This window comes from Melozone crissalis, unplaced genomic scaffold (assembly GCF_028551555.1).
Source record: "Melozone crissalis strain CALT ecotype California unplaced genomic scaffold, PUWL_Pcris_2 ptg000027l_1, whole genome shotgun sequence".
NCBI classification, from domain to species: domain Eukaryota; kingdom Metazoa; phylum Chordata; class Aves; order Passeriformes; family Passerellidae; genus Melozone; species Melozone crissalis.
The window spans coordinates 35,024,772-35,045,494 of NW_026535805.1; the positions used below are offsets into that span (position 1 = coordinate 35,024,772).

At 40.0% G+C, this 20,723-nt stretch overlaps 1 protein-coding gene across 3 annotated transcripts in view; it reads left to right on the forward strand.

Annotated features, from left to right (window-relative positions):
• Window positions 1-19,396, forward strand: part of PHACTR2 (phosphatase and actin regulator 2) — a 104,136-nt gene extending 84,740 nt beyond the window's left edge. For all 3 annotated transcript variants that reach the window (XM_054279735.1, XM_054279734.1, XM_054279736.1), the window contains 6 exons: window positions 1,541-1,697; window positions 3,785-3,840; window positions 10,695-10,756; window positions 11,738-11,875; window positions 14,177-14,253; window positions 17,822-19,396. In XM_054279735.1, the coding sequence (XP_054135710.1) occupies window positions 1,541-1,697; window positions 3,785-3,840; window positions 10,695-10,756; window positions 11,738-11,875; window positions 14,177-14,253; window positions 17,822-17,837 (506 nt within the window). In that variant the 3' untranslated portion in view covers window positions 17,838-19,396. The remainder of the gene's footprint in view (window positions 1-1,540; window positions 1,698-3,784; window positions 3,841-10,694; window positions 10,757-11,737; window positions 11,876-14,176; window positions 14,254-17,821) is intronic.
• The last annotated feature ends 1,327 nt before the right edge of the window (window positions 19,397-20,723 follow it).

The window sequence follows — 20,723 nt, forward strand, 5'->3', positions numbered from 1 at the left end:
CCTTGTGGGAGCTACAGGTGTGGTGCATGGCAGAGGAGGCCCATCAGTCAGCACCTTCAATGTCTGAAAGTCACTTGTTCCTCTTTGATCAGGATGTTTTAAGCATTGGAGCAACCTTAGCAGGCAGAGCAGATCACAGTAGATTACATCTAAGTTTTACAGCTTTGAAATTCCATCTGAGGTCATGACTTTTATCATCACCTTAACTGGGCAGAAGCCCTGCGGTGCTGAAGGGGTTGTCCTGCCCCCATTCTGCCTAATCCCTTCTCCCAGCTGTTTTTTCCTTTAGGGTAGAGTTCATGTTTATTATTGTAGGAGCAGCTGTCGTTGAGCTGATTTTCAACAGAATTTGTGGTTCCCTGATCCAGCTCACCCAAAGGCTTCTCCTTTGCTTGGGCAAAGAAGGTGGCAGCAGCAGGCTGTCAGGAGCACAAAGGAGAGCAGCCCTCTCTCTACCTCCTCGGGGGTGGCTTTATGTCAGTATGAAATCACCATCAAGCCATGGTTTGAGAGCCTTGCTCACAGCTTTTTTGGAGGAGGTGCCTCACTGTGCTCAACAAAGAAAGTTTGAACGCCAAGATCCAGTGTACCAAAGAAGCATGAGGCAAAATGAACATGTCTTTTGGTTGTTTTTTTTTCCTTAGCCACTGGTGCAGAAGAAGGTGAAGTGCTAGGTAGCTCAAGAGGCTGAAGTCTTCTGCAGTGCTTTGTTGGGTTTGAATACAACCCAAAGTGATAGAAACCAAAAGTTCTTGTGTTCACACAGCAGCACAGTGTCTTATGGAAAGTGAGCTGGGAGCCTCTGGCCTTTCCAAACTGCCTTACACAGTGAAAATCTGCCACCTAAGGCATTTGTAGCCCGCCTTGGTCAGAATGTCAAGACACAAGGGAAATACTATAAAGGCTGTGAAAAATGCCATTCCTTCCACAGCTGCCTGAAGCTAATGCTGGCCAAGCTGCAAAGCCCTTGTCCCTAGAGTGTTGGTTTTATGCAGAACAGATTGCTGCAGTGTCTGGGGGTTCCTGCCTAGGTTATTTTACAGGCACTCAGAGCACTTTTCTAAGCTGTATTTTTTGGTTTAGTTTACAAATAACTTAGAGATGGAAAGCACTATAAAAGAACTAAATGGTAATTGATAGAAAAAAGTTGAAAGAATGAGGGAAATGATGATAGAATGAGACTAAGGCATTTAAGGCTGAAGAAAACGAGCAGCAGGTTGCTAAATATACTAAGTAGATAAATAAGCCAACCTGTAATGTGTTAGACTTCAAAGACATTTTAGTGTAGATTTGTCATTTTTATCCTATCACTTCACAGATGACAAGTGATGTTTGTATCAATTTGGCTTTTCCCTCCAAGCCTTTTAGCTTTTTATTTTCATGAACTGAGCTAAAATTTTTCTTTTGATGTTAATTGAAATTCCTCTCCTGCATGTGGGAACAAGGTTGCTTTGGGGAGGTATTAAAGTTCTCACTGGGAGTTTGTGTCTGTAACCTGAGCATGAATGAACTAAATCTACCCTACTCCTCCTTTCCTCAGGCTCTTTGGCAAGTAAAATTCGTCGTAGGGATACTCTTGCTATCAAACTTGGCAACAGACCATCTAAGAAAGAGTTAGAAGACAAAAACATCTTGCAGCGTACATCCGAAGAGGAGAGGCAGGAAATCAGACATCAGATTGGAACAAAGCTTGTGAGGTATCAGTCACAGGGTCAGTGTGGTTTCACTGGGTGGAGATGGAGGAAGAGAATTGAGAACACTGGGTTCATGTTTTAAATGCAGCCCAATGTGCACTGCAGGATCTTTGTGGTACAACTGTCTGGAAAATGGTGGTTTTATTTCTCACAAAACTTTAAATTGTCAATAATAGATTTTCTGTTCTGCAAGAAACAAAACTGGAGAGCTTTTGGAGTTTTGGGTACTTTGGTTAAAAAGGGAAAGAAGAGGAAGAGGGTACGAATGAGTCCACAACAGTCAATGCTGTGGTTCTGGTTCTTTCTCAGATTTGTTAGCAGAACTTCCACTTGTATACCCATCTCAGGCAGAGCACTAGTTCCTGACCCACAGAGCATGCCTGTGCATGTTGTCCATTCTGACCCTTCTCCTCTTCCTCTGGCTCTCCAAGTCCTTCGTTATCATATGCTGATTCCAGCAAAAGAAGTTGAGGTGGTCAGTGTTTAGTGTTTTACTGTACCCAGTGCTGAGACACGTCTTTCTCAAGCTGTTAAACTGCTGTGGGATGTATATTACTTTCTGCTTCTGGAATTGAGAACATTGCATTAAAAATTCACTTGCCTTTTACAGATTTTTTTTAAAAAATCTTCACGTTTATTTTGGCTTTTGTGGTCTCTGACAATAGACTACAGCATGCCTGTATTTTGCTAGACCTGTCCCCGTTTCTGTTTGGCTCAGGAATGTTGTCCAGATTTGGAGGATGTCCTGTGTTTTTTGGAGATTCCCAGATACAGGGTAGTCGTGTTGGTACTGTTCCAGTACAGAGTACACAGCCCTGCACCAACACCCAGAAGCTGAGCTGAGTTGCTCTATGAACTGGGTGTCTGGCCAAGGCAGCTGTTTCATTACTGAACTGTAAGAGTGGTACATCTACTGTGCAGAGCCCAAGGGTCATTTTTCTCCTGCCAATAAAGAGGTGTGTTTGTTATCATCGCTTTCCTGAACAAATCCCAGCTCTGGTGATCACATCCTGCTTGTCAGTCCTCCCTTGAGGGCTGAACTGCAGAAGCTGCTTTGGGGTTCTGCTGGAGAGCTGAAAGGCAATGCACACAGCTCTGCTTTGGTGGCAGGAGACAAGATCTGTGTACATCAGGGCTGTGCTCACACCCAAAATCACATCCAAGTTTGATGCCAGTTTCTTAAAAATTCCTGGCCTGGCGGTCAGCACCTGGCAGCATCGAGGTCTGCTGGAAAATCTGTTCCCACGGCTCAGTCAGGGTTGAGTCAGGTCTCCACCTGGGACTTCCTACAGCTGGGACTAGTCACCTGTGGTAAACCTGCCAGTCCTTTGGGACAAATCTGTAAGTCCAAGAGTGATTTGAATTGGATGAGTGTCACGAGGCTAAAGACAGCCTGTAACAGTGAACTGTGTGAGTGTTGATGAATAGACACCTGTCTTGAACACACATGCAAAATAAGTTTTACTGCTGAAATTTTTCTTGCTCCTTTCCTCAAGTGAACAAGTGGACTTGTTTAGTAAACACAGAGACAACATCAACCATGTACAAATCAGAAAATTATTATCTCAGTTTGGGGTTTTTGTAATGGCAGTTGTTATATTTAGGTAACTAAATAAAATTAGGTTTCAGGGGAAGCTCCCAATTGTATTGTACATACAAATTAATGAGGAATGAACAGCTTATGGATTTTGTTGGTTTTGTTTTTTTTAAAAAACTTAAGTAAGACTTCAAAATATCAAAAATATCAAAATTCATTCAAAATACCTGAGAATAATCTAACAATTGCGCAACTGATTATAATGATGGTGCTTGGGAACAAAAAAGGTATATGGATTTATTAATAAAATTATACCTGTGAGAACTTTAAATTTTCCACTACAAATTCTGTAATACTATTCAAGTGTCAGTTATTCATGTGTTCAAATGACAGCACTACGTCTTTTAAAACAAATGGCCACTCTGGTTACATAAGCAGTTGTTATAACTGCCTGGAAATTTCTTCCAGAAATTACATTTTTAAAGCTGTATTACAAATCCTAATGTGTCATTTAGATCTGGTTTAAAATCAGTCATTTACTTTGTTCTCACAGGAGGCTTAGCCAGAGGCCCACAACTGAAGAGCTGGAGCAAAGAAATATCCTGAAGCGTAAGTATTTCATTCAGGTTTCATACAGTGTTTGCTTAGAAAGGGAGCAGGTGTTGGATTCATATGGAAGCCCATCATTGTTGCTCCAGTATTAGAACCATAACTAGAGAGAAATGATGTTGTAGATTGATTTATACACTAACCTGTAATTGTAGCTTTGAAAATTTATTGAATGTGCCAAATTTTACTTGTCACAATCTGAAGCTGGTCCCAAAGACCAAGAATGACTTGGATACCTTTTAGAAATAGTTCTAAGCTAGTTAACCTTCCCCCTGATTTTTATGAGGAGGAGGAGGAGGAGAAAGGAATATCAGTTGGAGGTGCAGGTGGGATGGAAGGGCAGAGGTTGAAAGGAGGAGTAGAAAGAAGAAAGGCAAAGTGTTCAGCAGAAAGTCAATAGGTATATGTCAGCTACTTCAGCATGCTGGCCTTCATATTCACTTCTGACATAAATGTCTTCTGTACTGAAACATGCATGAGAATCTCACTGAATATCTTCCCATTGATTAAATCATTCTTTATATCTATGCTGAAAAAAAAAGTCTGTAATTCAAATAGTCGGGGTGGAGGAAGTACATTAGATGTTTACCCTTGATACCTATTCTGCCATTTACTTATGTTGCTTCTGTTCTTTGGCTGGCAAACTCCTCAGAACAAGCATTGTTTTGTCCTCCTTTATGAATCTTTCCACAATGAAGATGTTACCTAAACACACAGTGCAGCAGGTGCCATGCCTAGCTCCACCTAGTCCTGTGTTCATCCTGCAGAGGTGGCTAGTACTTGATGGTTAAGTAGAAGAAATAAATGAAGAAAAGACACTTCATAGCAATAAATCAAAAATCACACAAATAGCAAACAAAAAACTCTTAAGGCATGAGAACTTCTCACACCTGATCAAAGAGTTGGTATGATGCTGTTACGGTATTTCTAGCAATTGTTCAGTAAAGTTGGAGCTCATCCATGCAAGTCTGGTGTCAGCCCTGATGTGTAGCATGCTAATGGGAAGGGAAGAAAAGAAAATGGGATGTTTACCTGACAGCATCCATGGACTGATGACTCTGTCACTTGCTCAGCCTAGCAAATCAGGGAGAGGGCAATTCTTGGCTTTCAGGCAAACCATCCTGATAATAAAATGCTAATAAAATCTTACTGCTGTTGTTTGAGTTCTCAAATGCCAAATAGTGCCATATCTTACTGAAAAGGGAAGCTACAGTTCATGCTTGCACAGGAGAGGGATCAGGGGATGTCGGATTTTGGGGCTGTTTAGATGGTCTGGAAAAAGCCCAAAGATGGCCTTGGGCCGCCCGGGTTCGAAAGGACGAAAAGAAACTCCAGATCTGTTCTCGGTCTCGGTGTTTATTAATTGCTTATCTAAAAGATTTTCTCTTGGCCTGACAGAGTTCTGCTCAGCAGTCAGCCATGGGCACACACTGAGAGCCCCTGGGGCGGCCACCTATCTTTATACTTGGAGTTACGTATACAATATTTATCATTTTTCTCCAATACCCTCTACCCTTATTAACCAGTGTTCCCCTAGTAAGGCCAATCCCGGAGTGCCAACATCACCACAGAAGATGGAGGCCTAGAGGAAGAAGAAGAAGGAGAAGGGCACGCCCCAATTCCTCCATCTTACCTCTCTAGACCCCCCCTGTACAGAAATCTTAAACCCTGTATCTCACACTCCAATTAACTTGTCCCTTCACCGTTCACCCCGGTGAAATCCTCCTATCCTCATACTGATGTCATCTCCCCTGTGGGATCAAAGTCCAGCCACCAGACATTTCTGGCAACATTCCAGGACTCCCGAGCCCCCCAGGGGTGGTCTTGTTCACCCTGCACCCCAATTCTGAGAGGCTGAGATCCCACAAGGGGACTCCTGTCCAGCACATAATGTGAATAGGCTTTCTAAAACTGTAATTTCCAAACCTCTAAATTTCAAAGATAAATAAAAATAAAATTGGAAATAAGAACTTTTTTTATATATGACAAACTGCTCATGCTGGCCTGTGTGAGAAGCATAAATCCAAAGCATCTTTGGTGGGCCAGCATACAGCCACTGGGCTGGGAGCACCAGCTGGGCTCCCTTATTGCCCTTTCTCGCTTATCTCGAGGTGACCAAGCCAGCAGCAAACCTGTGATGTATTTAATATCCCCTTTTGCCAGTGTTTATTCCATTCAGTGCTCTTGCAATAAGTAGCTCAAGACTGGAAAGCAGTTAATAGATTTCCTCTCCTGTTTCAGCTTGTTTACTTTAAGCTTTTGGCAGCGCACCAGGCTTTGCACTCAGTGCCTCCTGCCATCCTCCCCTGCTGCTGCTGGGGGGTGTCTTAAAGAGGCCAGGGAGAGCAAAAAATGAAGACTGGGAAGCAGAATTGTAAATCACAAAAAAATCACAGAGGCCCTTGTGAGCACATGAAGGAACTGCTTTTTGCTCATCACCGAGACATAAAATATTTCAAGTTGAAAGTGATCTATTAAAACCAAAGCAAACCAAAACCAAGACAGGGTTTGTGATGAGAGTCTGACTCAGAGTCCTTTCAGGGTGCAAGTTCTCTCTAAACCAGAAGGCACTTATATTTTACATCAAAATTATTGTTATTCCTTACTGTGGATCATTTGAAAATGTTTGCACATCTTAAATGCCTTTGTTGGTGTAGTGAGCTTTTGTGAGTAAGTTGGGATTTCTTTCATAAAGTTTCCCTCCTCATATTTTTTAAGCAGTGGATGGAGAGAAAGAGTTATATTATTGTGTGTATGTAAACTGCAGCTAAGGGGATGTATTGTTTTGAGTCACATTTATCAGACCTTGAGGTTACATTAAGTGGTAAAGGTCCAAATGTTTACTTCAGGATAAAGTTCAGCCCAAATCTTCTAAGAGGTTCAGGAAAAAAATCCCTACTTTTTCTCTTTTTTTGTATTTCCAGTTAGTGAGCAAGTTTGTTTTGCAAGAAGCTTTGTTTTGATAATATTTCCAGATAAACCAGTTACTGAAAATCCTGTTTCCAAGTACCATCGCAAGACATTGCAGGCGGATTTGTTTAAAAACTGTTTGGATAAAACTATCCAGACTTCTGAGACTTCCCACACTAAAACAAAGTTACAACAACTTAAGAGTCCACTTGAAGGAATACGTAAAGCCCTGTGTTTTTTATAAAGGCAGGCTTCTTGTACACTGGCTTTGAACCAACAGTATTATAGTATTGCATTATGGCAAAGAAACTTTTTAGTCTTCCAAGAATTTCAGATTAAGATAACTGTAATTTTTCCCTGTATTTGTAAGGGACAGTGAATTTATTGTACAGTGCACCTGCACACCTGCCAGTAATGGCTTTGTAGAAAATGGTGTTTAGCTCTCAAAGCTTGTTAAGGAATATTAATGGTTATCTTTGCTTGTAAGACCAGGAAAGAGAAACAGCTTTGTGCATTTCAGAGCACTGCAAGAAGCAAGTGCTTTGTTTGTCTTTTCTTTCTCTTTCCTTAGCAAGCCCACAGAGAACTCTAAACATAGCTAATCCCATAGGGACACAATGGAAAATTCGGTTTTATGCTCCAGGAGTACTTTTTGGTCAAGAATGGAGCAGTCCTCAGGCAGGAAAATTTGTCTTTTTTCTTCTCCCCTTCTGCTACAAAACAAATGTCCCACAGAACAGAAGGTGACCAGATGTAATGTGGTAAAAGTGCAGGAGCAATAACGTATAGTTGACAGGGAAGCTGCTTGTTTGGCTTTGACTGGTGGATTATTTAACTTGACGGCCACAATACCTGATGCTAAACAAAATAGTTTCAATTAGGAGTCAAATCCCAGTTTGACCTCCCAGGAATTGCAGGGAGGGAAGGAGGGAAGCCATAGTTTTGCTGGGATCTAATCAGAGACTTGTGCAAGCACAGGGCGCTTGCTGGGCTGGTTTTTTGCCAGTGGGGCAGCAGCAGGACATCTGAGGAGGGGACTTGCAGCTGAGAACGCTGTGTTTATATTTTCTCTCTCCACATCACACAGATTAGATCTGCTTTTAAGGTGGAAAGCAGTGATAAGTGTGTTCCTGTGCATTAATGTGTTCCTGTTTGTCCAAGTGAGTCACTTCATACCTGCAGCCAAATCCTGGCCCTCTGGCTGGAATTTTCCACAACACCTACAGGAACCAGGAGCATCAGACCCATTATTTTTAGCACCACACATCTTCTTAACTCCCTACAGCAACTTTCAAAACTTTTACCTTAAAAGACCAAAAACACACTGTAGTTTTTACTGTTTGTAGGTATTTGTATCCAGGCAGCGTTTCTGTAGCACCAGGCTTAAAGCAAGACTCTGCCCAGCAGGCTGGAGGTGGGAAATTGGTGCTTTAGGTACAAGTCAGTGCCAGAGACAGGGCCCCATGTGTAAAACAGCAGATTCAGTATAATACTAGCAGCCACAAGATTCCAGTCCATTTCCTTTAGCTCTTGAGTTTTATTCCTGGAAGTAAACCAGTTTGAATGTATAAAATCCTGTCCCTGACCTCTCATGCAGAAGACTGTCTGTTCCCCATGGGTTTGATCCTCTCCTGCTTTTCCCAGGATTTAAGGAAGCTCATGTTGGAATTATCCTCCAGAAGATGGCCTGTTCCAAGGGGTACCAACACCCTCTGCCCGGTCACTAAGATGCTTGCCCTTATTGGGGGGTTTTCCCTTGTCTCCCATCCTGCTGTGCAGTCATCTGCTCTCCACAGGGATCTGGCTTCACAGCTTGGGATAGGCAGCTAACCTTCAACCTTCCTAAATTCTAGAGAAAGATTTTTAAAGTATTTTATCCTCCCCCAGAATAGAGCGAAACACTATTTCAGGTGCCATGCTGTTGGTAGTTCTTCCTTAAGGCATACATTAAGCAGTGTGAGCCCCTGTTTCTTACATGAAGCATCTTAGGAAACACTGTAGTTTAGATAGGAAAAAAAGGCCAAGATATGAGTAATGCACAGCATATTTTACAAACTAAAGTAAGGAAAGGGCAGTACAGTGATGTGTACATTCAGTTGTCTTTTTTCCTGTGACTGGAGATTGTCTAAAGTAGGACTTAAGCAATTTCATTCATGAGGGGACAAAATTTTTTATGTCACATGATTCCCAAGTGAATGGAACCCCAAAGTAATAGTTTGTGTTTAATTACCTCAGCTGCTGTGTCTATTGATTGCAAAGACAGGATGTTTAAACAAAAGCCTACAGATGATTTATCTGTCTCAAAACAGCTAGAGACCTTTTGACTTTTTTAGATGAGGATATTATGAGTTAGTTATCCTTTAAAGTTATAATTCCTTAAATAATACCCAACTTATTTATTGATAGATACATTAATTAAAAAATTAAAATGTAGATTAATCTATAACTCTCCAGTTACCGTTATTCTTCCGTTTGAGTCCATTTACAGTTCCTCTATGGAAACAGGCTATCCATTTCTTTTCCATTTAACAGGAAAGCAATTAATAAACCATAAATTACATCCATATTTCAGTATCTCAGTAACATCACCATCAACCTGAAATCCAACCTAATCCTGGCAGCAAGCCTGTGCGACTGCACCTTGCTCTTGGAAACCTGATGTTGGTGTTGGAATCTTCTCACAGAGATGATCTTGGGCTAGCATTGCCTTTTTCCTACTTTTTACCTTCTTACTTTTTTATTTTTATAATTTGTTCCTCTCCTCCTTTCCCTGATATTCTTACTATATGAAAGCATTTGAGTAAGCAAAGGATGTCTGCAAGTACCATGAGGTGTCCTGTCATAGCATTTTCTCTACTGTGAAAGTCATTACACAAAAATTCTCCTCAGGCCAAGTCACCTCTGGTAAGACAGCAGGCTGGCCATAGGAAACAGGGCAAATACAACTATACCAGGTTTTAAAACACCCTTTTCAGCTATACAAGTTGACTGTATCCAGAACAAATTAATTTCTTTAAATTTATAGTTAGCCTTGAACTGTAATGCAGAGTCTGTTATCTCCAACCATGAATAAAACAGGATCAGAATTTTATGTATTTCTCTAGGCGGGATATTTCAGCCACAAAACTTTGCATTTAACCATCAGAGTTGGACTGAAAGGGCAAATACTGTCCTTCAAACCATGCATCTATTTAAAAATATGCTAAGCCCACATGAACATGTCTTTCTAAGTGTGCTTTTCCCTGGCAGTTGAAAAATCAAGTTTGGTTAGAACTGAAATTTGTTAAAAGGAAATTGTTTTATTCATGTGCCCAAATACATCCTAAAAATGGACATAATTTTCTGCTGTACTGGTTCATCTGATCCAGCCAGTGTCCCTTAACCAAGAGGCTTGAGTGTTGGACCATATGCCTCCATTATAAAACCAGAAAAAAATTTATATAATAAAACCAATTTTCTGACAAATGCCAGTGAAACAAATGTCATTGATTCATGTCTGTAGCAGTAGAAGAAACTTGGGTAATTCAAATACTCAGAGTAAAATTTTCACTTGGCATTTATAAATTAGACTCTTATTCTAAAATCAATGTTGGAAGTAAAAGCAACAGTGATTGTAATGCTAAAATAAGTAATTGAAACATCAGGCAACTCTTTCAGGGTACTTGTTTGCTGGTACACAGAAAGGAAATGACAGGCACCTTCTTTTTGCTGTGCTCATGACCCACAGTTGACTTGAGATGTCTACAGAATCAGGGGGAATGCGGATAGGGAAAAGAATGAGAGCAGACAAAATCCAAAAAGCAGACAACACAGGCGGCATCATCCAGAAATATGAGGAAACATGAGCCAGGACTTGGAGTTCTGAAGCTTTCAACCAAGAGAAATACAGTATGTGCAGTTATAATACTTAAATATTCACTCCTTTTTATCTCTTCTGAAAACAGAGAAGAATGAAGAAGAGGAACAGGAAGCCAAAAGAGAAATAAAACGTAGACTCAGTAGAAAGGTGATGATGTGTTTTTTGTATTGTGTATTTTTGTACATAGAATTATGTTTCATAAGAATCTAAAAATCAGTGTGTAGTCATTGCTGCACATGTCCATCAGTCATTTTCCCAGACTAGAAATCTGCTTGAAAAGCAGTACAAGCCAAATTCTTGTTGGGGGAAACCCCATGCTGTCCAGCTCCCCACACCTGGAGAAGCATACCAAGTCTGGCCATATTGCTGTTTCTCAGGAGGGGACATAAGTGACAGTTTTCCTCTGTAGCAGGACCACCCCTGTCACATATGATCAGGGGCAGCCACACCTGCAGATCCACTCCTTCCTAGAGCAGTGGAGAGGGCAGCAAAACAATGTGACCCCTATGACATCCCTTCAGTGCTTTTCTAACCACATCAGTGGTCTAAGCTTCCACAGGTGGGATCATGCTCATTGTCCCTGCAAATGGAGCAGTTACGGGTCTGTTCTGGGAGAGGATGGGGGGAGTTTTCATAAGTATCCCTGGTCTGCCTGTCTCTGCAAAAATACAGTTCCCTTAATATGATCATCCTTAGTTAATTAAAGTGAAAATTGTTTGAGGTGATTGAAACAATTTGGCATTATAATGACCCCTAGATGGTCAAAACCAGGGCAGATACTTCCAAATGTCACGTATTTTTGATACTACAGTTTTAACATGGTATAACTGTTCATGCAGATGGCCTAGTGGGGTAGTGCCAGTTGCAAAGTCACAATTAACATTCCAGGGATAACTGCCATGATTCTCTGTGACCTGCCCGACAAAGACTATTTTTATAATTGAAGAAATCAGGTTAGGCTGCCTCCCCATTCCTGCGCAGCACTCCCAGGATGGTGCCTTTTTTTAGACACCTGAAAGTGACCCTATTTAGAAATACCATTAAAGTTCTCTTGAGATTACATCATACCCTCCTCTTTTATTTCATTTCATCTTATTAAGCATACTATTTTCTGCCTCCTGCTTACAGCTCAGTCTGAGGCCTACAGTGGCTGAACTTCAGGCGAGAAGAATCCTTCGATTTAACGAGTACGTGGAGGTCACGGAATCTCCGGATTACGACCGTCGTGCTGACAAGCCTTGGGCCAGGCTAACTCCTGCAGACAAGGCAAGGCACAAATGCAGATTATAAGAAAATGCTTTCATCTGTCACTTTTGGGGAGCTTTCCTCTGGTTTACATTCTCTTGATTGCCAGCATCACAAATGACATCTGCTGGTGACAGCAAGATTGTCATCGCGCTACTGTGCGTCTACTGCTTGCAGCTAAGAAAACCCACTCAGGTGCCTATTATGAGCATATTTTACACCTCCATTACGACAGTTTGAGCCAGAATTTCTAATTTTTGTTTTCTATTTTTTAAAACCTTGCTAAGACAGATAAAAGTTTACCAAAGGTGGCCCTGATCTGTGGGAATTCATGCAGGGATTTGCAGGCAGGAGTCTGCATCACTGCTACCAGGAGTTGCTTTTGCCACGCATTTGAGTGAAAAAAAGGTAGAAGTTCCTCTATCCTCCTCAAGGTTCTTGGCCATGACCACCAGTGCAGGGAATGACCATGTGCATGCAGCAGAGCTTCTTGGGAGGACTGCCCCTAACATCCTTCAGTTAATAAAGCTCTGCTGCCTGACTACAAAGGATGAGATAAATGATCCTGTGATTCTCATTTTTAAAAAGTATCAGTCAAAGGTTACCATAAGGTACTCTTCCATTTCCCTTCTACGTTACTTAATGAAAGGAGAGCTGTAAGATTCAGGTAGCCCAAAGTGCTGGGTCTTAAAGCACTGGGTCTGAACCAAGACCTGTGGACTTAATGGAACTCCCGTGAGATGTGCTTGACATGAAAAGTGGAAGAGCCCACTCTATTTTAGCTAAGGGTAGTGAAGCACTGATTTTATTTCAGCTTGTATTTTAATATTAATATTTAAAAATTGCCAGCTCATCTGACAGTTGTCTCAGGCCAACGTGAGATAGTTGAAAATGTAGTCAGAAGAGTTTGTAGATGTTGGTTATGGGAGATGCTGAGCACTGTCTAGTCCTCCCATAGTCTGTGGGAGGTTAGAGGACCCAGCACCTCCACTTTGACAGAGGTCCAACCAGGGTAAACTGCACTAGAAAAGAACAATGGAGTTTCCTACCTACTTCAGGGTAGCAGGTTTTAGTCTCAATTCATTTTGTAAATAACAGCTGCCCAAGGCTGATCCTCTCAGCCCCAAATTTATTTGCCTTAGCAGAAAAGCAGACTTGCGGTTGCCTGAAAACTCCCTTGTCCTTTTTTTCCAAGAGAAATCATTCTTCTAATTCCAGTAGGAGCAGAAAATTGTGCTGCAGCTCTATTACAGAGCTGGAGCTCTGCTGTCTTTGTTGCTGATTTGGTGCTCAGAAGTTACTGTCTCATCACTAGCTCTACAGCAGCCTCATGTAAGCATGCTGTTGTGCCTAAACACGACCACCCCTGCTTAAAGCAAAGTTTATCATTTATAAGACTGCAGCCTGCTGATGGTATAATTTTATCATGCTGCTTGTCTGGTCTGCACTGAAAGGCATGCACACTAGATGACATTTCTTTAGGGATTAATGAAATGATATTGTCTTTATTTAAACTGATGAAAGAATGAGTAAGAATAAACTGTCATTTCCTTTAACAGTGAAGATAGAAAGGTGTGTGGCATAGAAACAAACCCTCTTGTAGTATATTTTAGAATATTTCAGAAACTGTACTTACTTGATGAAGTAAATTGCTTATCAGTCTCTTAACATAAGCAACAAGGCATTTACAAACTGTACTGAATTTCTGCTGTTTTTTAGTATCTGCCAACTAAAAATCCAAGCCTGAAATGTCCAAATATTAATGTCATTTTAAATAAAACTAATCAAACCAAGTGATTAATTCCACTTTAAAAAAAAATGCTTTTCATCTTGCACTCCTGAAGTCCTGTCTCCAGAGGGGAGATACAAGGACCCTGCTGTGCACACAGTGCCTGTGCTGGCAGAGTGACTCACCAGCTCCTCAGGGCTGTGCCTGGAGATAGATAGAATCCCCTCCTGTCTGCGTACTCAGCAAGTGATTGTCAGGATAACCCAACCCCTTGCCCATTTTTGTCAGTAGAAGTGCTCTGTTTCAGTGTGGGCTTTGTTCACCCATTGCAGTTGATTTGGTATTTCTTGGTTTACTTTTGGTGCTTGATGCTTTTCATTCCTTTGTAGTGGATGAGTACTTTGAACAGCTCTAATTGAAAAGTCATTCATGTTGATGATCAGAAATGTGTGAGAGCTGTGGATTACAGTAAGGGAAAATTGAAATGGGAACTGTAAGGCACCTGCAATGGTAGGGCCACGTTGCTTTCAGACTCTTTGTTTTCCTGAAAATTCATATTTCTTACGGTTGCATATATCATTATTGCTTATTAGGCAGCAATACGGAAAGAGCTGAATGAATTCAAAAGCACAGAAATGGAAGTACACGAGGAAAGTCGGCAATTTACCAGGTGGGTGAATCCCCCTTCTTGTGTAAGTGTGAGAAACGAGTATGACAGCAACCCTCTGCTTTCCTGCAAGTTCTCTGCAGTTGTGTCATGATTTGTGTGGATTCCTGTCTTGAGTCCCCTGGAATCCCACCACTGATTCTGTTGGAATTCCCACTATTGCTGATGCCATCTCTATACAGCAGTGCAGGTGGCTGCAATGGATTGGTCACTATGTAGAAAAAGATTGGGGAATCTAAAAAATAATCTTATGCAAGAACCCGTCAGTTCTTACAGATGAAGTTAGTGATCTTCAAGCACACAAAATAAAAGGGGTTTCCTTCTCTGGCAGCACTCCCTTGCTCATTAAAATATACATTTGTGTAGATGCATTTTGTAAGTGAAAATTAGATGATGCTTTGAACTTCAGAAAAGCTCACCAGTGTCTTGGCAAGCTTTCTAAGGGTCACTTAGGCTCCTGGCAGCAGTTTCTGGGGAACAAGATAGATTCCCTTGTTGCCACTTCTAATGTGTTAATGTGGATTTGTTTTGTTCTTTGCTTCGGATAACACCAAGATGTTGTCTGAAGCATTGTTCTTTGAAGAAGCTCTGAAGTGTCCACAGTATTTTAGCAGGGTTTCAAATTTGGCAGAATTATTCCTAGCGGGAGGGACACACTTTCTGAAATCTCCGTGGCTGTGTTCATTTTTCTTGGAAGTTGCAAAGCCTGAAAATTGCCACCAGCAATCAAAACTTGATGTTAGATTGGCCAACATTGTGTCCATAGTATTAATGTCTTTGCTTCTGCAGAAATTGTCAGACAGAACCAATTATCTAAGACTGGGTCCCTTCTGTTTCCTGCTACTGTTTCAACCAAACTCAGGATCTGAGCTAGTGAGTGTGAATCACCAAATTAAAAAATGCATCACAAGGAAAATTCATGATGGGTGTTTCATGTATCTGCTACTTCACTGTTTGATTTCACAACTTCAGTTGTGAAATCTTCACCAAAACATGGAGTTTTTAAAAATAATAACTTATCACTTCTGTGTAGATACAACATAAACAAATTCATTTTTAAAAATCCAAACCAGCTTCACAGACAGCAAACCTAAACCAGAAGATGAACCAGGATGCAGTGTTTTAATGTAGTGTTGCATTCTGACCACTACAAAATGTATTTTTCAAACATGAAGATGTATCTTTTAATTTGGCTTCTGATGTAATTTTCTCTTTAGGTAGCACATAGTATATCTTTTTCAGAATGTATAAAAATACTACTTTTAAAAAAGAGCATCCCAAGGGAGAGAATAAAAATAGCAGGTATAGAAACCAACCTCCTGCTTATAGTGTTGTGTTTCTTGAGTTGCTTTGCAATACTGAAGCCTAAGTAGAGACAGGCATGATTCATACAAAAAGAATTGGATATTTTTTCATGAGCTTTGAGAACAGTTGAGGCTGATTACAACTGGATTCTTGAAAGCTGAACCAGGAATCTTGTGGAGTGACAAACCAGTAAAAAAGTGAATTATTTTCTTCAGGGAGGGCCTTTGAAAATGGAGTTAAAAATAGGAACAGCCAAATTGTGATCAATGCAGGCAATTATTCTATAGGGTGCTGAAACAATTTCAACTGAGGGAAGTCAGTTTTTTTCTGTTCTTTATCCCTGCTCCTTTGTTTCACTGGTCATGTTGTGGAGTTACTACACAGAAGTCAGAAGAGTAACACTAGAAAAAACTAATTAAGAGCAGAATAACATGCAAATGTTTTAAGTCAATTGCAATTTTGAAAATAAAGAGATCTAATTTTCCCTGGGACGTCTCACTAAAAATTATGTTTTCTGCTACATAATATTGGATTGATACAACAAAAGTGATTTAATGAAACCATATACAGAATTCTCTAGACAGAGAAATAATTTCTCATACATTAATTATTTTCAAGATCACTGAGATTATGCAAACCAAAAGACACTTGCATTGGCACCTGATTAGCAAAGGCTATTCTGTGATAGACTGAGAAAACAAGGAAGCTGCTTAATAAACAAAAATAGTTTCTAGTATATGGTTTCCTATATTATTGCAGATTAAATATAGAGGATTTAATATTATAATCAGTATTTACAATATATTTGAAATGTTAAAAATTTATATCAAACTTGAAAAAGAAAGAACAATGGGTTTCATTGTTCATCATTTACTGCAATGACTGTTACTTGACTGGTTTTCTAGTCCTAGTAAATTAGACTGATTCTTTCTGTTATTTCATAACAAAATCCAAGAAAATTAGTTTCTAAAAATAAAGAAATCAATACAAGTTTGGGAGGAGCATATTAGCAGATGTTCATTAAGTGTTTCTAAGGAAAATGCTATATATAGTCCAGTATATTGTTTTCCCACAAAATACAAAACCCCTGTGTCTTTTTAGCAATCCTCTGTACCCTCATTTAGCAAATCAGCTGCATAGTTGTGAATGTCAGGCTTTGTGCACACCTCCTTCATTTGAGAAATCCATCCCTGCATTGGATTGAATCAACTTACAGGGATAATGTGTGGAACTATTAAGAGAAAATGTGTCAAACAAAAACTCAGGTAAATCTGTTGTGTAGATGAATCGTTATCTATGCGTTTTTCAGGCTGCTGCATCTTTTACTACTTCATGGACAGATTAATTTTTAAAGCCATTTAAACAGAGATATATGTCTATACACCGAGAACCTGATACTGGTGCCCTCCTTACCCTTTCGCTTGGATTCATTACATTTAACATGATTTAGAATTTCAATTGCTGTAGGTTCCTAACTTATTATAGAAAGGGTTGGTGACACTTTTTGGTGCAACCCACTTCTCTAGCCATCATACAGGCAATCTTGAGTGATGTACATGCCCTACCTAAAAGCCTAAAAAAGTGAGGTATATTTGGGTCTCCATGTACCTCAGTTCACTGCTGTTAATAAGAAGAAAGCATCTGAAATGCTATAAAATTTGCTGCTTACTTAAAAGAAAATACAAAATTTTTGTTAGCCTCATTTTGCACAAGGATTAAAACCCCAGAATTTTAATTTTTATGGTTTAGCAAAGCTTTTCTGATAACACTTACTGACAGTATCTGCAAATAATGGATGCAGTTGTAGCTAAGTCTGTATTGACAAAGAGACTGGACACTCTTCTCTGGCCCTGAGGCCAGCAAGCTTGGCACAGCTTGAATCCATGCAGTTAACCTGTTCCCCTCACCTCAAAACAGGGTGATGTTCCCCATTCCCAGCCTGCCTGCTGTCCTGTGCTAACCCCAGCCATGCCCAGGCAATACCTGAAAGCACTGGCTGACCCAAGGAAAACACTGCCAGGGACCACACTGGCAGGTTAATGGCACAGACAGACAGTGCTTGAGCCACACCAAATCTCTGGTTTTGTAAGCAGAGAGAGATGGACAGCAGGAAATAACAGGTCTGACTCTAAACCAATACAGATCAGGGAAATCAGGAATAACTGGCCAACAAAAGGAAACAGCTGTGAGAACAGGATGAGGATCAGTGTCATTGTCAGTTGAAATATAATACACATAATTCTAAGATTTTAATTTATCTTTTCAGGTTTCATCGTCCATAACTGTTTGACCGCATCCCATATTTCAAGTAACAATTTTCTTTGGGGAAATCATTGCATCCTGAAGACCTGAAATTGCACTGGAACTTGATTATGAGTGTGTGCTACAGCTTACCCTGAGGCTAATGAAGAAAGTGGCCCTTGTCTTTGTCAATGGACAAATGATTAGTCTAGGAGGAGAGCCCAGAGGAAGCGTTTGTCCGTGTCCAGACAAACCACGGTTCTGTGGCCAGCCCACACGGACAAGCCAGTGGACTTCTTTGTGAGAGCTCCATGAGCCAGGAAGTGCTGAGGACAATCGCTGGAGAGCCTGCTGCCAGGATCTCATCCGCCTTCATGGGGCTGGGACTGAGGGGAACAAAGGGGGAGCTGGGGTGACAAAAGAACTGAGACCTGGGGGAAAAGAGACTTTGTCTGTCAGTCCACAGAGCTAAGTGGAATGGATGGGACTGCTCAACAATGCATTTGGCCAGTGGGAAAAATTATTTTTTAAAAGAAAGACTGTAAGCAACTGTGCATGTAGGTTTTTTTCAGTGGATGCAGCCTGTCTTAAAAAGATAGCAAGCCATAAGTCCTTGTGTCATCAGTACTTTAGGAAGAACTGTCATTTTCTTTGGTGCCAGTAAATACAGTTGCCAGATATTAGTCCTAGTATAACTCAACTGTCTTTTTTTAAATCCCAGTGCACATGCTTCAGGAAAACACATGGAACATTCATACAGAACAAGTAATATATTTTTTGGCTTTTTAATGTTGACATACTCTGGATCCTCAGAGATACATAAACAGGATTTGAAGGACAAATCATGTGACACTATGAATGCAATGAAATGCTTTGTGTTTAGAAACACTCCTTGCTGTCTGTCACTTGCCATTCAAACCAGAAGGATCATTATCTTTGTCATCCATGGCAGGCAGTAGTGACAACTTTGACATCATGCTAGTGTGAATCCAAAGTCAGAATTGAAACTAGGCACAGAAGTCTTTATTAGTAGGCCTGAGCAGTGACTACTAATGTAACTTTTTACATTTAAGGACTCTTGCACTGCTTTGAGGAAGAAATCCCAAACGAATCAGCGTGTCTTCAGCTAGTGGTCCTTTAAAAGTGAAAGAAAAATCCTTGGAGTGTCTCCAGCCTGTTTTTGTTGAGTGTGAAGAATGCGTCTTAGATTCCTAATTTTTTATACTATCTTGAAATTGTACATGTGAATAGAATACTATTAAAATTAAGTGGTATGGAGTGTGAAAGGCAATACATGGTTTTTCTAAATTGGCCCAAAGGCCTATTAAAAAGCCTGTGGCATTGTTTACACTAAGAAATTCTCTGTCCTATATTAGCACTTATTTATCCTTTGAATTAGTGTACACAACAGTGGGGGGGGGGGTCCTGGAATTCACATATGCATACATTTAATGCAGTATTACAATATATTTGCTATTTATCCTTTCTAATGTGTGTACATATTACAATTTATTTTTGTCTTTTATGTGTCCTGTTCAGTTTTTAATTATGAAGTGTAAGTATTTCTTTTTCTGGCAATAAAAGATCTGTGTAGATGTGATTTTTACCTCAGATCCTGTGATAGATTCTTGTGGAATGTGTTTAGTTTATAAAATTGAAGGTTGCTGTTAGAGATGTCAGCCTGAAGGCAGGAAGGCACTTTGGTGGCTAAAATTAGATATCCCTCTTTAGAGCTATTTACAACAGGACCAGGTTTGCATAAATGAGGTGGATTATTTTAATGAAGAACACTTCTAGTAACAGAAGAGTGCTTTCCAACAGCTGCCACTCTCTGTCACTCTATTATTTTTAAAGACATTGGAAAAGCTTTTTTTAAAAAGGTAAAATTTAAATTGACTTTTAGGATCCATTACACTTTGGTAAAAATCTAATGATGTACAAGCTACAAAATATCAATAACCAAATAAAAAAATCCATCTACATGCTTGTAGGAAAGAAAAGGAAGCAGCACCTTCCTTTTTTAATGGAATCAATAAGAGTCATTAGGATTCCATTTGCAGAAAATAAGCTTCTGGAAAGTCCATCATTTTATAAATATAGAAACACCACTCTGACATCAAGGAAGCAGTGAAAATGTATTCTTTGGCACTAAATCATACAGGAATTAGCAGGGCATTAGGTTTGTCAGCAATTCTGGTAGAATGCTAATTTTTATTTTTAGAATTTGAAGAGTAAACTCAAAAGTTACACTAGAATAGTTCTGCCTAAACTTTTTTTTTTTTTTTTGCTGATGTTGCCAATGTGTGATGTAGGAATGTGTGTCCAAAATCATATAAAGGTCTACTATATTGACTTTGAAGTATAAAACACAGTATTTCACTTCAAAGGAAATGAGAGGAGCAATGAAATAGATCTCAGTGTTGCATTAATCCCATTGAAACATCTGAAAGCAGCCAAGATACTGAAGGCAGAAAGACAGCTGTTACACAGGCAGAATAACTCGGGCAAAGGTAAGGTCAGACTATAAATATTTTATATAAGACAGTAGCTCCACCACCATGCCAAGGTGGTGCTTACACAAGCAAACTAAAACTTGTTAAACTCTTAGGATGAAGTGAAAAAATTGACTTTGCAAGAAGACATTCCTCTATATTAGACCTGGATCATGGATGGAAAGTCACGTCCAAACTTTATTGTTTTAAGAGTAATAACACAAAGATGAGGATACAACTTCTGGCTCAGACTTCTTCAAGCTGAAGTTATGTCATAAGAAATAAGGATGTGTAGGTGAGGTATCACTTAGGCTTTTCCTATCTTCCTTCTGGGGTTGGAGGGGTTTTTTTAAAGTATTCCCTCCAAGCCATTTCTAGTTGCAGGACTCTAGCCTTGGTAGAGATGCTGAATTAATTTTTAATCACTTACTATTT